At 37.3% G+C, this 15,682-nt stretch overlaps 1 protein-coding gene across 44 annotated transcripts in view; it reads left to right on the top strand.

Annotated features, from left to right (window-relative positions):
- PDE4D (phosphodiesterase 4D) overlaps positions 1-15,682 on the top strand; it is a 1,448,272-nt gene that overhangs the window by 1,364,454 nt on the left and 68,136 nt on the right. The window contains exon 1 of one of the 44 annotated variants that reach the window (XM_072826566.1): positions 2,127-2,197. The exons of the other annotated variants lie outside the window; for them this stretch is intronic. Within the exon in view, the coding sequence (XP_072682667.1) occupies positions 2,161-2,197 (37 nt within the window). The 5' untranslated portion in view covers positions 2,127-2,160. Of the gene's footprint in view, positions 1-2,126; positions 2,198-15,682 lie in introns of those variants that run through there. 44 annotated transcript variants of the gene reach the window in all.

The following is a 15,682-nucleotide window of genomic DNA, read 5'->3' as shown; positions in this document are numbered from 1 at the left end:
AATTGGGACAACTTGGACAGAGACCACTTTTGAAATCATATGCTTGGATCTCTCTTATGTTCTTTATGAAATAGGAATATTAATTCTCAGATCCTATCAAAGGATATCTAGTTGCCAAGGAACAAAACAAATTGGTATAAAATGGACTTTCTCTATAAGAGAATCCCAAGACATAGATTCTAAGGACAATATTATGTAGAAATGTCCCAATAGCTAATAGCTTTCAAATATTGATATGCATGATGTCATATGATTAAAACAGTATGAGTCAAAGGAAGAAACAAGATTTCTAGGTTATCATTGTACATGATACTCTTTGGCAGAATATTTTATTGATGTACACTTTCTTGACAATTATTTCCTGATCTTATTTTCCAAGGAAATTTTAGCTTTAAAATTTTTATTCTGCAAAGAAAAGTTTGTGATATTTTATTTGTATTACACATGTGACAGACTGCATTTATTCTTTGTAACCAGGAATGAAAGGAACCGCATGTGCAGAGAGAAGCAAAACCGTCAAAATATGAAAATTGGGTATAAGTGAACTTGAAATCAGTTTTTAAGGCAAGCATAGAATGTTTTGGGTTTTTTTTTCTTTAGTAAAACTTAATTATTTATGTCCTTTTATAAAAGTAGGGCACCCTGTGGACATTTTTACAACTGAAATGCTCCTTAATCTTGTAAGTCAGGCTGTATGTTGGGAAGATAGGACACAAACCTAAAAAAAAAAACAAAAAAAAAAAACAACTAAGCATGGAGAAGGGATTATCACTAATGGAGGAATTGATTCATGGGTTACTGATTCTTTGATTAAATACATTTTTAAAAAGTGTTTTGGTAAACAGAAGATTATTTATTGGCATTTTTAAGAGGAATAAAAACTAGTTTTATTTATTTATTTATTTGTTTGTTTATTTGTTTATTTATTTATTTTATTTATTTTAAACTAGTTTTAAAGAGACCAAATTTATATTAACAAATCACTGTGTTGTGCAAGATACTGAAAATCCATTGCCAATAGATTTATGGCCTGTTCCTAGGTATTTCCCATCGGGTTCATTGTGATAAAATACTGGAGCATGTGTAGCTTATAGGGCCTGACAGCAAACTCCACTTTCACAGCATCTGCATCAGGCTATGTGGGTTTTTTCTAAGAGGCTGTGTAGTGTAGCCAGCACCTAGAGCACCCAGTGGACCAATGGGAGCTCAGCTAGGGCCTTCTGATGGTAGCCCACCAAGTTCACTTGAGAGAGTACCAAGGATGGAAATGTCACACTGGCTGATTGGCCTACTAATTGACTAATAAAATTTAAAAAAGGAAAAGGCTTTTCTAATATATTTAAGCAAACTTTTATATTTTGAAGGGGGCCTGACAGCCTGACAGTTTGGGATCTTAAAGCTGGATTTTTGTTTCTCGGTAGATTTTGTTTCTTTGTTTTTGCTCTTAATCGATATATAACTGATATATAACATTATATTAACTTGAAGTGTACGACATAATGGTTTGGTGTTTGTATATATTGTGAAATTATCACCCCCATTAAAGTCTAGTTGACAGTCTGTCACCTTACATCGTTACAAATTTTTCTTTTGCTTGTGATGAGAACTTGTAAGATTTATTCCCTTAGCCACTTTCAGATAATCAATACAGTATTTTTTTCTTCCTTGTGGCATTTATTTATTTATAATTTTTTTAAAGATTTATTTATTTATTTGTGTGTGAGAGAGAGAGAGAAAGAGAGAGAGATGGAGAAGAGAGGCAGAGGGAAAGGGAGAGAGAGAATTTTAAGCAGGCTCCATGCCCAGCACTGAGCCGAAGGAGGGGCTGGATCCCACCCCCCTGAGATCATGACCTGAGCCCAAATCAAGTCAGACACTTAATCAACTGCACCACCTATGTGCTCTTATTATTTTTTATTGAAGTATAATTGATATACAATGTTGTATCAGCTTTAGATGTACAACAGTGATTTGATATTTATACATATTATGAAATGATCACCAAGATGTCTAGCTGCCATCTTTATCAGTCTCTCTTCTCTTTCTGTCTCCTCTCTCTCTCTCTCTCTCTCCTCTTTCTCCCTTCTTTGTCTTCCCTTCTTTTTTCCTTCTTTCTTGGTAGGTACCAAGAGAAACATATTTTCTTATGTTTCTTCATTAATGACAACAAAACTCTTCAGCTTTGGACATAATCCAGGTCAGATATTTAATTTAAATAACCTCTTCCTTGGAGTTACCTTAGAATTAGCTTCTTACTCCCTCACTGCTCTTTTTGTATTTCTGAATGATCTTCATTTAAAATAAGGATTTCAGTTTTGTACTGAAGAACTAGTACTGTCCTATTCTCACTTATTTTTAACTTCCTTCTTTTTCATTCCCCACACTACTGCCATCTTTTATCTCTTATATTTGTAAGGGAATAACTGAAATTTACTTACTGCTCTGGGTGTCAGAATAACTTGAGGCCTAGAATGGTTTCAGTCCATTATGGTGGTTTTGATCGCATATATCTGTTTTATAACCTGCCATTCATAATAGATCACTTCCTAACCTGACCCTGGCCCTGGCCCTGGCCCATCTCAGAAAAATTACTAGCATGATTACTAGTTGAAACCTAGACTTATGTCTTGAATTTTAGTAGTCTGAAGAAAAATTTCCAGAGGCATTGTAATAAGGAAATTTAATTAAGAGCTCATGTTGACTCAGGAATATTATGTATAGCATTGATCCACAGTGTAGCTAATAAATTCATTATGCTGAAAATTATACATGATTTATTAGTATATTGGCCAGTAAGAATGAAATTTGTCTCAACAGGAATGTTGAAAGAGGCAAGGCGGTGAAACTTTCATCTCCACTGGGAGTGACCTAACTTGCCAAATTGGGGCCATCAATCATAGTAAATGTGTTCAGAATAAATCATACTTCTTCCATGTTCATTGTATTCATCAGCACTTTTGAAGTCAGCAGTCCAAACTAGTCAGTTTTGGACAAATTTTCAGTATCCTGTGGTTTAGGCAATATGCCTCAGCTGTCTTTTTCCAGGGTATGTTCTCAGGTAGTTGTATGCCATGGGCTAGTGTTATCCAAATCCAAAGGGACAAAAGGGTGGCCTCATGTATTTCTTTTTCAAGTTGTTATTTAAATTCCAGTTAGTTAACATACAGTGTAATATTAGTTTCAGGTATAGAATTTAGTGATTCATTACTTACATATAACACCCAGGGCTCATCATAGCAAGTGCTCTCCTAATATCCATCACCCATTTAACCCATCTTCCCTCCAGTAATTCTCAGCTTGTTCTCTATAGTTAACTATTTCCTGGCTTGCCCCTCTCTTTTTAATTCCCTGATATGTTCATCTGTTGTATTTCTTAAATTTCACATGTCAGTGAAATCACATGGTGTTTATTTATCCTTCTCTGACTCACTTATTTCTCTTAGCATAATACTCTTTAGCTCCACCCACATCGTTGTAAATGGCAAGATTTTATTCTTTTTGATGGCCAAGTTAATATTACATTAAATATAAATATAAATATAATGTATATGAAACCTCTTCCTTTTTTGTATTAATTAATTAATTTGTGAATTTCTTTCTTTATGATTGTGTTCAAGCAATAAATACACTTTGGCTCAAAAGACCATCAAAAAATTGCCAAAATTAGATGCTTTTATTTTATTTTATTTTTTTGATTTAAAAAAATAGTTTTATTGGTGTTCAATTTGCCAACATATAGAATAACACCCAGTGCTCATCCCGTCAAGTTGAAACCCCTTCTTGATCCATTCATCATTCGCTAGACATTTGGGCTCTTTCCATAATTTGGCTATTATTGAAAGTGCTGCTATAAATATCGGGGTACATGTATCCCTTTGAATCACTATTTTTGTATCCTTTGGGCTAATCCCTAGTAATACAATTGCTGGATCATAGGGTGGTTGTATTTTTTAATTTTGAGGAACCTTGATACTGTTTTGCTCAGTGGCTGCACTGGTTTGCATTCCCACCAATAGTATAAGAGAGTTCCCCTTTCTCTGCATCCTTGCCAACACCTTTTGTTTCCTTTGTTAATTTTTGCCATTCTGACTGGTGTGAGGTGGTATCTTATTGTGGTTTTAATTTGTATTTCCCTGATAATGAGTGATTTCGAGCATCTTTTCTTGTATATCTTCTTTGAGAAAATGTCTATTGATGTCTTCTGTCCATTTTTTAACTAGATTATTTGTTTTTTAGGTGTTCAGTTTTATAAGCTCTTTACATATTTTGGATACTAACCCTTTATCAGATATGACATTTGCAAATATCTTCTCCCATTATGTACATTGTCTTTTAGTTTTGTTGATTGTTTCCTTTGCTGTGTATAAGTTTTTTTATATTGATGAAGTCCCAATAGTTTATTTTTGCTTTTATTTCCTGTGCCTCAGGAGACATATACCTATTAAGAGTTTGCTATGGCTGATGTCAAAGAGGTTACTGCCTTTCTCCTTCTTTAGGGTTTTGATGATTCCTGTCTCACATGGGTCTTCTATCCATTTAGAATTTGTTTTTGTGTATGATGTAAGAAGGTGGTCCAGTTTCATTCTTCTGCGTGTCTTTCCAACTTTCCCAATACCACATGCTGAAGAGACTTGTCTTTTCTCCATTGGATATTCCTTCCTGCTTTGTCAAAGATTAGTTGACAGTATAGTTTTGGGTCCACTTCTGGGTTTTCTATTCTGTTCCATTGATCTATGTGTCTGTTTTTGTGCTAGTAATATAGTGAGTGTCTTGGTCATTATAGCCTAGTACGGAGTCTAAGTCTGGAAGTCTAGAACTGTGATGCCTTTAGCTTTTCTTTTTCAGGATTGCTTTTGTTATTTGGGGTCTTTTGTGGTTTCATACCAGTTTTAGGATTGTTCTAGCTCTGTAAAAAAAACACTGGTGGTATTTTGATAGGGATTGCATTAAATGTGTAGATAGCTTTGGGTAGTAGAGACATGTTAACAATATTCTTCCAATTCATGGGCATGGAATGTTTTTCCATTTCTTTGTGTCATCTTCAATTTTTTCTTTATTTTTTGTAGTTTTTAGAATATAGATCCTTTACCTCTTTGGCTAGGTTAACTCCTAGATATCTTATGGTTTTCAGTGCAGTTATAAATGGGACCGATTCCTTGATTGCTCTTTCTGCTGCTTTATTATTGGTGTATATAGAAACACAATAGATTTCTGTACCTTGATTTTAAATTCTGTGATTGTATTGGATTTCTCTGTAATTTCTAGCAATTTTCCAGTAGAGGCTTCTGGGTTTTTTATATAGAGTACCACGTCATCTGCAAATAGTGAAAGTTTGACTTCTTCATTGCCAATTTGGATGCCTTTTACTTCTTTTTGTTGTCTGATTCCTGAGGCAAGGACTTCTAGTACTATGTTAAATAACAGTGGTGAGAGTAGACATCCCTGTCTTGTTCGTGACCATAGAGGAGAAGTTCTGTTTCTCCTCACTGAGGATGACATCAGCTGTGGGTTTTTCATAGATGACCTTTATTATGTTGAGGTATGTTCTAGCCCTACTTTGTTGAGGGATTTTCTCATGACTGGATGTTTTACTTTGTCAAATGCTTTTTTCTGCATCTATTGCAAGGATCATATGGTTCTTATCCTTTCTTTTATTAATGTGGTGGATCACGCTGATTTATTTGCAAATATTGAACTACCATGCAGCCCAGGAATAAATCCTACTTGATCGTGGTGAATTAATCTTTTAATGTACTGCTGGATTCAGTTTGCTAGTATTTTGCTGAGAATTTTTACATCCATGTTCATCAGGGATTTTAGCCAGTAGTTGTTTTTTTTAGTGGAGTCTTTGGTTTTGGAATCAGGGTAAAGCTGGCCTCATAGAATGAGTTTGGAAATTTTCCTTCCATTTATATTTTTTTGGAATAGTTTGAGAAGAATAGGTATTAACTCTTCTTCAAATGTTTGGTAGAATTGCCCAGAAGCCATCTGCCCTGGACTTCGGTTTGTTGGGAGATTTTTGATTACTGAGTTAATTTCTTTGCTGGTTATGGGTCTGTTCAAGTTTTCTCTTCCTTCTCATTTCAGTTTTGGTAGTTTATATGCTTTTAAGAATTCATGCATTTCTTCCAGATTGTCTAACTTATTGGCATATAAATTTTCATAATATAAAAACAAAAAATAAAATAAATAAATAAATAAATTTTCATAATATACTCTTATCATTGTATTTCTGTGGTATTGGTTGTTATTTCTCCTCTTTCATTTGTGATTTTATTTATTTGGGTCCTTTCTCTTTTCTTTTTGATAAGTCTGGCAATATCAATTTTATTAAGTTTTTCAAATTAATTTTTTCAAACCAGCTCCTGGTTTCATTGATCTCTACTACCATTCTTTTCGTTTCTATGTCATTTCTTTCTGCTCTAGTCTTTATTAATTCCCTTCTGTTGCTGGCTTTAGGCTTTGTTCGTTCTTTTTCTAACTATCTTAGGTGTAAGGTTAGGTTGTATATTTGAGAATTCCTTGCTTCTTGAGGTAGCCTGTATTACTATATACTTCCCTCTTAAGACCACTTTTTACTGCATCCCAAAGGTGTTGGACCATGGTGTTTTCATTTTCATTTGTTTCCATATCCTTTTTATTTCTTCTTTGATTTCCTGGTTGACCCATTCATTCTTTAGTAGCATGTTGTAGTCTTCCCAAATTTTTTCTTATGCTTGACTTCAAGTTTCATAGCATTGTGGTAAAAAAAAATAAACATGTTATGATCTCAGTCTTTCTGTACTTGTTGAGACCTGATTTGTGACCTAGAATGTAATCTGTTCTGGAGAATGTCCCATGTGTACTTGAAATGAATGTGTATTTTGCTGCTTTAGGATGAAATGTTCTGAATATATCTGTAAAGTCCATCTTGTTGTTCAAAGTCATTGTTTCTTTGTTGATTTTCTGCTTAGATGATGTGTCCATTGCTGTAAGTAGGGTGTTAAAGTCTCTTAGTAATGTTGTATTATTATCAATGAATTCCTTTATGTTTGGTATTGTTTTATATACTTGTGTGTTCCCATGTTGGGAGCATAAATATTTACAATTGTTATATCTTCTTGTTGGACTGTCCCCTGTATTATGATATAGTGCCCTTCTTCATCTCTTTGTTACAGGATTTGGCTTAAAATCTAGCTTCTCTGGGGGTACCGAGGTGACTCAGTCAATTAAGTGTCTGATTTTTTAGCTCAACTCAGGTCTTGATCTCAGGGTTGTGAGTTCAATCCCCACATTGGACTCCATGCTGGCCATGGAGCATACTTAAAAATTAATTAATTACATAAAATCTAGTTTGTATGATGTAGGTGTTGCTATTCCAGCTTTTTTTTTTTTTTACTTCCATTTGCACAATAATTGTTTTTCCATCCCCTCATTTTCAATCCGCAGGTTTCTTTAGGTATAAAATGAGTCTCTTGTAGGCAGCATATAGGTGGATCTTGTTTTTATATCCATTCTGACACACTTTATCTTGATTGGAGTGTTTAGTCCATTTACATTCACAGTAATTATTGATAGATATATACTTATTTGCCACTTTATTACTTGTTTTGCCATTGTTTGGGGAGATTTTCTCTTTCCTTTCTAGTCTTTGTCATTCTTGGTCTTTCTTTCCCCATGCAAAGAGTCCCCTTGGTATTCCTTTCAGAACTGGTTTATGGGTCATGAACTCATTTAGTTTTTGTGTGTCTGGGAAATTCTTTATCTCTTTTTCTTTTCTGAATGATAGAGTATTCTTGTGGTATAGAGTATTCTTGGCTGCATATTTTTCCCATTCAGTGCATTGAGTACATCATGAAGTATGGCTTCATTTATAAGGGAGGACATTACATCTTCAAAATCATTGTCCTAAAAATCAGGTCATTGTCTACAAGGTCTCTTAGAATCACTTAGAGCTTGAATACATGAACAGATAGCAAGATGAATTTCCCACTATGTACTGTGCTAATACTCATTACATAGGCAAGAAAGTACAATGAGTGTCACTTATGTGTATCTATGTGTGTATGAGGTGTGTATACATAGTGGGGGTAGCAAAGAATGCTAAAATATGAAATAATGTAATTATTTACTGTCACTGTTCTGAACTCTTTTTAAATAATGCTTTATTTGGAAATAATTTCAAACTTAATGGACAACTTCATGGATAATACAAAGAACACATGCAGGGGTGTCTGGGTGACTCAGTCGGTTAAGTGTCTGCCTTCAGCTCAGGCCATGATCCCTGAGTTCTGGGATTGAGCCTCACATTGGGCTCCCTGCTCAGCAGGGAGGCTGCTTCTTTCTCTATGCCTCATAGAGAAATGCCTGCTCCCATACCCTCTCACTCTTTCACTCTCTCTTAAATACATAAGATATTTTTTAAAAGAACACATGTATCTATTCCTCACCATTTTCAATGTCCTCCTTCATGTGCTTTGTCACTCTCTCCTTGTTTACTTACACACCTACACCCCATCCCACACACACACACTATTTTTCTTCTCTGACCCACCCTAGAGAGAGTTATATACATCATGGCCCTCCATCTTCAAATTCTCCAGCGTGTAGCTCCTAGAACAAGGACACTTTTCTTATAACTGTGTTATAGCTTCGAGCATCTGGTTGCCTTTGAATTTTTCAGGATAACTTATTTATTATACCTTATACTTCAAATTCTAACCCAGATACTGATACTGAAACTGGTAGAAGAAGCAGCTGAATTATCTTGAAAAAAAAAGTCATTATCACTAACATTTTAACTTTTGCAAAGAAACATTGTTATGTCAATATGTGTGAAATGACTGGTTTTAGGGCAATTTGATGAGTTAATACAAATAGAGATTCCTCTTAATTAATAAATCCTATTTGTGTAGAGAACTTATCAATGGCATTACCATTAGCTGGCATTCACTGGGACAGATAGAACATCTTGTCTTTCTGTATTTTTGATCCTATTTTCCTTTTTGTAATCAGAGAATTCTAGGTTTTGAAAGCCTGAAGGAATTTCTCTTTAGTGACATTTCCTAGCTGTCAGGGAGCAGTAGAGAAGTAGAGGCGCACAGGTGATGCTGAACGGGTTCTAGAGAGCAGGAGTCCCATAGGGAACCATCCTAATACACACCACAGCTGTCCCTTCACTGAGACAGATAATGGTAGGTCTCTCCCAAAATGATTCTTATAGCCATTTTTATTCCCTAGCTTAATTTTTTAAAATGCAAGTTTACACTGCTATGAACACATTAGAACTGAGATTTATGTTTCATAAACTATGGAGCTAATTTTGATAACTAACACGTTTCTGACAGTCGCGATTTCTTCTCAAAAGGAGCTTGAGCATGCATGTTCCTCTCCACCCAAGTATGTCCAACAATAGGTCTATGTATTGGGGGATCTAAGTGAAAATGACAGAGCTTTAGGGATTTAGAATGAGCAGCAATAGTCTGGAGGAGGAGAGTGTGATGCTGGAGCCATTTATGAAAAATGGGTCCCTTGGTGACTGTGGTGCACAATATAGATGCACAGTACTGCAAAATCATCCAGGAGGCTTTGTGTACATCCAATGTGCACACAGAGATGGGCCTCAAATATGTGAAAATAACAGTTTTACTACACCAGGCAGATTCCTCATTTACTTGTTCAACAGATTTATGTCATGGGGCAGTTTTCCAGGAGCTGGGGATTTAGTAATAAATAAGTGGGCCATTGTCTATAACCTCATGGAGCTTACAAAACTGTTTTGCCTTAAAATATTGTACGATCGTAGAGGTATTTGTGCACTGACCGTATGACCACAGTATGTCATTCTATAAACCTTTCAGACATGACTTGGATCTGCAAGAATTTAGTTTTAAAGCTGTTGGATTTGCAGGAAGAGAGAACACTGGCTTTAAATGATAAATCATAGAAAGAATTTTGAAAAGACCCTCCAGCTTTTAATGATTTAACAAGAGCAATGTGCTCAGAGACTATTGAGTCAGAAAAAAATATGTAAACATTCATGTATTCAAGGGTAAAAATGAGTGGGGGAAAGGGCCAAAGGAGAACCTCCCCAAAATGAGTGTTCTTCTTCATGGCAGGGAAACCACTTTTTGGACCAATGCAATGGCTTCCAGGCTAGAGTGACTTTCAAATCTGTCTGGAAAAACAAATATCTGAACCCCAAGGGAAAATTTAGGGTGGTTCTTACAGGATTTTGTTCAGCATATTTTCTAGAAATATTTTTGAGATAGTCCTGGAGCGAGCTTTTAACTAGCCATGTATTACTACTACACAATATCTTTGAATTATAGTAAGCTGGAAACCAGTCATCCAATATCTAAATTTTAGCCTGGCCTAGGTGAACACACTTTCTTAACAAGATTAAAATACAGTCTTAGATCATAGGTGAATAAGAGTTTTGTTATTAGTGTCTATGTTAGCTGGGAAAGTATTTTGCCCAAATACAGATTTAAAATAGAAGTGACTTAAAGAAGATAGAGCTTCATTTCTCTATCATGTTAAAGTCTGAAAGTAGGCAGTCTAGAACTAATGTGGCAACACTGTCCCACAAAGACTTCAAGGATACATGCTCCTTTCCTTTTGATGCTGTAAAATGTGGCATTTGTGCCTTAGTTCAACTCACAGCCCAATTTGGCTGCTCTAGCACCAGCCATCAACTTATTCAAGTCAGGAGGAAAGAGAAAAGAGTGAAAAAGGACAGATAAGAAACACATGACAGATGTCTTTTGATGGAAGTTCCTGAAACCTGCACATAACACTTCCAACCCCTTTATTAGAATTTACCTATGTGGCGGGACACCTGGGTGGCTCAGCAGTTGAGCACCTGCCTTCGGCTCAGGGTGTGATCCTGGAGTCCCAGGATCAAGCCCCCCATTGGGTTCCCTGCATGGAGCCTGCTTCTGCCCCTGCCTGTGTCTCTGCCTCTCTCTGTGTGTCTCTCATGAATAAATAAATAAGATCTTTGAGAAAAAATAATAACATCCTTATGTGGTAACACCTGGCCACATAGGAGTCTGGGAATGTTCTCAATTTTAAGCAGTCATATGCTTAGGTGATTACGGATTCTAATATAACTGATGAGGTAAAGCATTAGGTTAGGGGACAGCTAGCAGTGTTGCTGGTTAATAATGTTGTATGTATTTTAAACCAGGTCAGTCTGCAGTACTGTATTTGCAGTGTGATTTGCAAGCTCATTCGCAGCATGAGCTTACTACCTACAATGTGAAAAAATTGTTGTCAAGTTCTGCTAAAATATTTTACCTGCTCAGGGTAAGGAACTGAAGATTAAATGTACTAGACTAATGACTAATTATTTTTCATTGTATGTGGCAATAGGTTCCCTACCTCAAAACTTGTATGTCCACCTAGAATCGGGGAAAGGAGAAGCTGGTAGCACAAAATAAAAGTTAAATTCTTAAAAGGTTTGATACTCTTCGTGTTCTTACCAACCCATAACCCTCTTCTAAATTTGAATTATGGGTGCATTTAGAATTTACAGTACAGAGTATCCTCAAGTCTCACATGAGAATTACTTTGCTTGTTCAAACAAGATTGCATCCCAGCAAGCATGCCAAAATTTGATAGCTACAAATGGGGAGATCTGCAGAGAGAAGGGCACAGGAGGTAATTTTGTTTAAATCTCCTGCAGTATCTTGGATTAAGGTAGACAGTAGTTACCATTTTGCTGATATGAGGCAGGCATGTGACTAAATAGGAGAAATAAGCAATCACAGAGCTGATTTAATTTCCACTGGGGTTTATGGAAGCACCAAAATGTGATGTAGCCAAACGTCCCTAAAAGTTCCACCATTACAAGAAATTAAAGCCAAGCACAATTACATCCTATTAGTAAAAAGAACTGTTAAAGTGCCATTGTTATTTACTGAATGAATTGCACTTTTGGATTACCTTGACCAGCCACGTTTTAATTTTTGTCTGTCCATTTCTTCCAAATCACATTAGGAGCCTTAGCTGATATTCACAAAATAAGCTCTGTTATTAAGGTGCAGTATAACCTGAGAAGCTTCAGTTTAATTACTAGATTAGAACTTTCAAATGGGCATGTCGTCTAGATTTCAGCAAATATGGGATTGTAATTATTTGGGATCCTTTGTTTCTTAGTGTTTGCAAGAGACCTGAGATGAAAGGAGAGAGGGATCCCTGGGTGGCGCAGCAGTTTAGCGCCTGCCTTTGGCCCAGGGTGCGATCCTGGAGACCTGGGATCGAATCCCACGTTGGGCTCCCAGTGCATGGAGCCTGCTTCTCCCTCTGCCTGTGTCTCTGCCTCTCTCTCTCTGTGTAACTATCATAAATAAATAAATAAATAAATAAATAAATAAATAAATAAATAAATAAAAAAAAAAAAAAGAAAGGAGAGAATTGAATTTAGCGAATTGATTTTTGTTGCTGTTGTTCCACTGACATTCTCCCCCCAGTCCTTTCAGGAATGGGCCCAAAGCTTCTGAATGCAATGATTGAGGGAGTTGCCTCTATAGAAGAAAGCCCTGGGCAGGCGTAGTGCCCAGACTTTAGTGGAGGCAGGAATGGGCAGCTCAAAGATGTGTGATGAGCTCTCCCAGAAGTAAAGCGCCCATATGATTTAGCATCCAAACCAGGACACTTTTTAGAGTGAAAGGCAATGCTATTCATAATTACCCTTGGATAACAGAATAAATCTGGTAAATTCTGGCCCATTCTACCTGTAAGAAACAGATATTTAAACAAACAAATGTATAAAGATTTTTAGGTACCTGGAGAATAAAAGGTTCTGTAGGACATGAGAAGAGGGAAAATGGATATTTGGGTCACTCTATCAGGGATTCCTCTCCTTGGTACCAAAGTTACTATCATCTTGTAATAGACAATGAGGTTTCCAAGCCTCTGAACCACATTAATATTCCCCTAACAATTGAGTTATTGATTCTCAGATGTTTCAGGAGCTTGGAAACATTACAAAAAGGTAGCTGTGATAAAGGGAATATTCCAGGCTTTTTCAGCTCAATTCAAAAAACATTTATTGGGTACCAGGTATATGACAGCCAATGTCTAGCACCAGAGATTGAAAAATGAATTTGATATAGTTCCAACCCTGGAGAAAATCAGTCTACTAGTAAACAAATAATGTGATAGACTGTTTAGTGATTTCATTATTTGAAGAGTGAACTTCTGATTTGGCTCTTAAGCATCAAATATGATATTTGCCGGTCTCTGTCTTTAGAGGGAACTCCTGCTGGGTAGTAACCTGGATTTTCCCAGTCCCAACTAATGTGAGACACCATGGCAAAGTAAACAGGTTGTTTTAGTGAGGCTTTTTTTAACTCAGAGGTCCTTGTTTTCCAGACAGCTAATTTATTTTTTTTCCACCCGGAAAGCCCTTCCCTACCATCTGAGCTGTTCTGACCAAATCAGCAGAGACAAGCTACAGAGATTTAGGGTGTCTGGGTTAAAAAGGTTTGCTTGTTTAATTAGATAAATAATTTGAGAGTACTTTCCAGAATTACTGTTCCTAATCACATTGATAAATGCTCGGAAGACCCTGTCAGTCAGCCAGTAGATAACAGAATCTGGAGGAAGAGTGAAGCATTAGGGTGAGCTGGAAATAATTCAGAAAATCCTAATACACTCTATGAGCCTGCATATAAAAATTCATCATCATCATTTTTTTAGGGCTGCTTACTATTTCCCAAGTGCCGCATTACGTGCATTAATCCTATTTAATCTGCAAAATCACCGTATGATGGAGGTACTGCTTTCTTCGTTTTACAAATGAGAGAACAAGCTTGTGTAAGTTAATGAGCTTGTGTGAGGACCTCTGGTTAGCTCAGTGGCAGAACTCAGGTTTGGAAACAAGGAGTGCCTTACTCCAAAAACTATTCTCTTAAACTAACTTCAGTCCTTGTAAGGTCCCTCTCTGTCCCAGAATAAGCCAGCATAAAAGAGCAAGGACCTGTGGCCTTGTTTCTAAATAAAGGAATGGAGGGTGTCAGAGCTGCACCAGGGGCTTTCTGTAGACAGAAGGGGCACCTTCCTCTAGAATCCAACCAAACAGGCTACTTCAAATGCCAGTCTCATTCACCCTGAAGGAAAGCTGCTTATCAGTGGTTGCTTGCCCAGATGAATTTGTTTCTAAATGTTCATTCTCCACAAAGAAAGTGTGACTCTGGGGGCACAGAGCCCAGCTCTTGTGGAGGACTGGGTGGCAGGCAGAGGGAGGAGCAAGTAGGGAAGTCAAGTTGCAAAGTACAGTCAAGTTCTTAGGGTGCTGGGTTTTCTTCACCCACTTATCAGGCAGCCTCAGATTTTCAACTCTGCCTCCTACAGTTGCCTCTTTAATTATCTGTTTTGAATCAGCGTTATCTTCTCCATGTTCCAGCTTTTAGTTGGCTGAGTTTCTACACTTTTAGAGACTCAGCCCTACTCTTTCCTTCTTTGCTACAGTGCTTGTAGCTCCCTGCCTCCTTTCCTCCCTCATTCCTAGAGGCTTCCACCAGAGAATTTGGAGCTTTGGAGAAGGAAAAGACTCTTTTGTGCCTTGTGTGCCTGAGGTCTTAAGCCATGCAAGAGCTGGTTGTCACCCCACCTGAGCCACCAGACTCCCTCTTCTGTTGTTCACGTACCATTCTCTAAAGTCCCAGCCAGGTTTGCCAACCACGATTGTGAGTTAGCAGGTGGAGTAGGACATGGACAGCCTTTCCGGGAAGCCCAGCTGGATCCTCTAAATGTTTCTGACTTTCTGTAGGCTTCTGCTATCACACACATGCATTTCTTTTGAAAGCTCTGTGATTGTTCATTTGTTGTTCATAACCTCTAGGGGTAGCCTCCTCAAAGCCAGAGGTCTGAATTTAGCTCTGTAAGTTTAATACCTCCTGGACTACCAGATACCCCCAGCAGGTGTTTAACAAATATTTGTTGACTTGTTGAATCAAACCAAAGTTTAACTAGACAAGAATAAATCATGTAACAATCTCTAGTTCTCAATGTTGTCCATGGAAAGGACTCTCCTCCAGGTAAACCCAAACAGACAAAGTATGTGGTTTCCTTCCAATTTGGGAACCCATCGCCCTTAATCTCTTCTTGAGTGCCACCTCCCCCTGGGTGATTTCAAGACTGCCTTCCTCCACCCCAGGCCTTCCTGCTATCCCTATGGAAAGCTTCCTCTGAAGGAACCTTTGCATAAAGGACTTAGCCTATGAAAGGCAAGAATTGAATAGATGGGAGGAAAGTGGGAGGGAAGGACTAGACCAGAAAGCAGCAAACAGGACTGAATATGAAGAGATGGGACTCTGAGGGAACTTGCTGACAAAAGGTGAGCGTGTAGGTGGGGTCAGGCACAGGGCATGGTGAGGGCAGATGGGTCCATTGAGATGGATTCTAGAGGGGCTCTCAAGAGTCTAACAAATTTGTATGCAAACCAACAGGGATTAAAAATCCAGAATATGGGTTGCATAAGGACAGTTACTGTTATACAAGAGGTGTTTTGGGAACAGTTTATTATGTAGGAGGGGTTGACAAAGGAAAAGACCCTTAGAAATGGAGGAAACAGATAGGTGTTCCAGGAATTTATTTGTAAGATATTAAGAGCTAGAAAGGAAAATGAAGCCTAAATGGAAAGATTTATTTTTCCTATTCATTTGCCAGTGAAAGGGTTAGGATGTGTGGCAGT

Source organism: Canis lupus, chromosome 5, assembly GCF_048164855.1.
Source record: "Canis lupus baileyi chromosome 5, mCanLup2.hap1, whole genome shotgun sequence".
Taxonomy (NCBI): Eukaryota; Metazoa; Chordata; class Mammalia; order Carnivora; family Canidae; genus Canis; species Canis lupus.
This window is presented reverse-complemented; position numbering and strand designations above follow the sequence as displayed.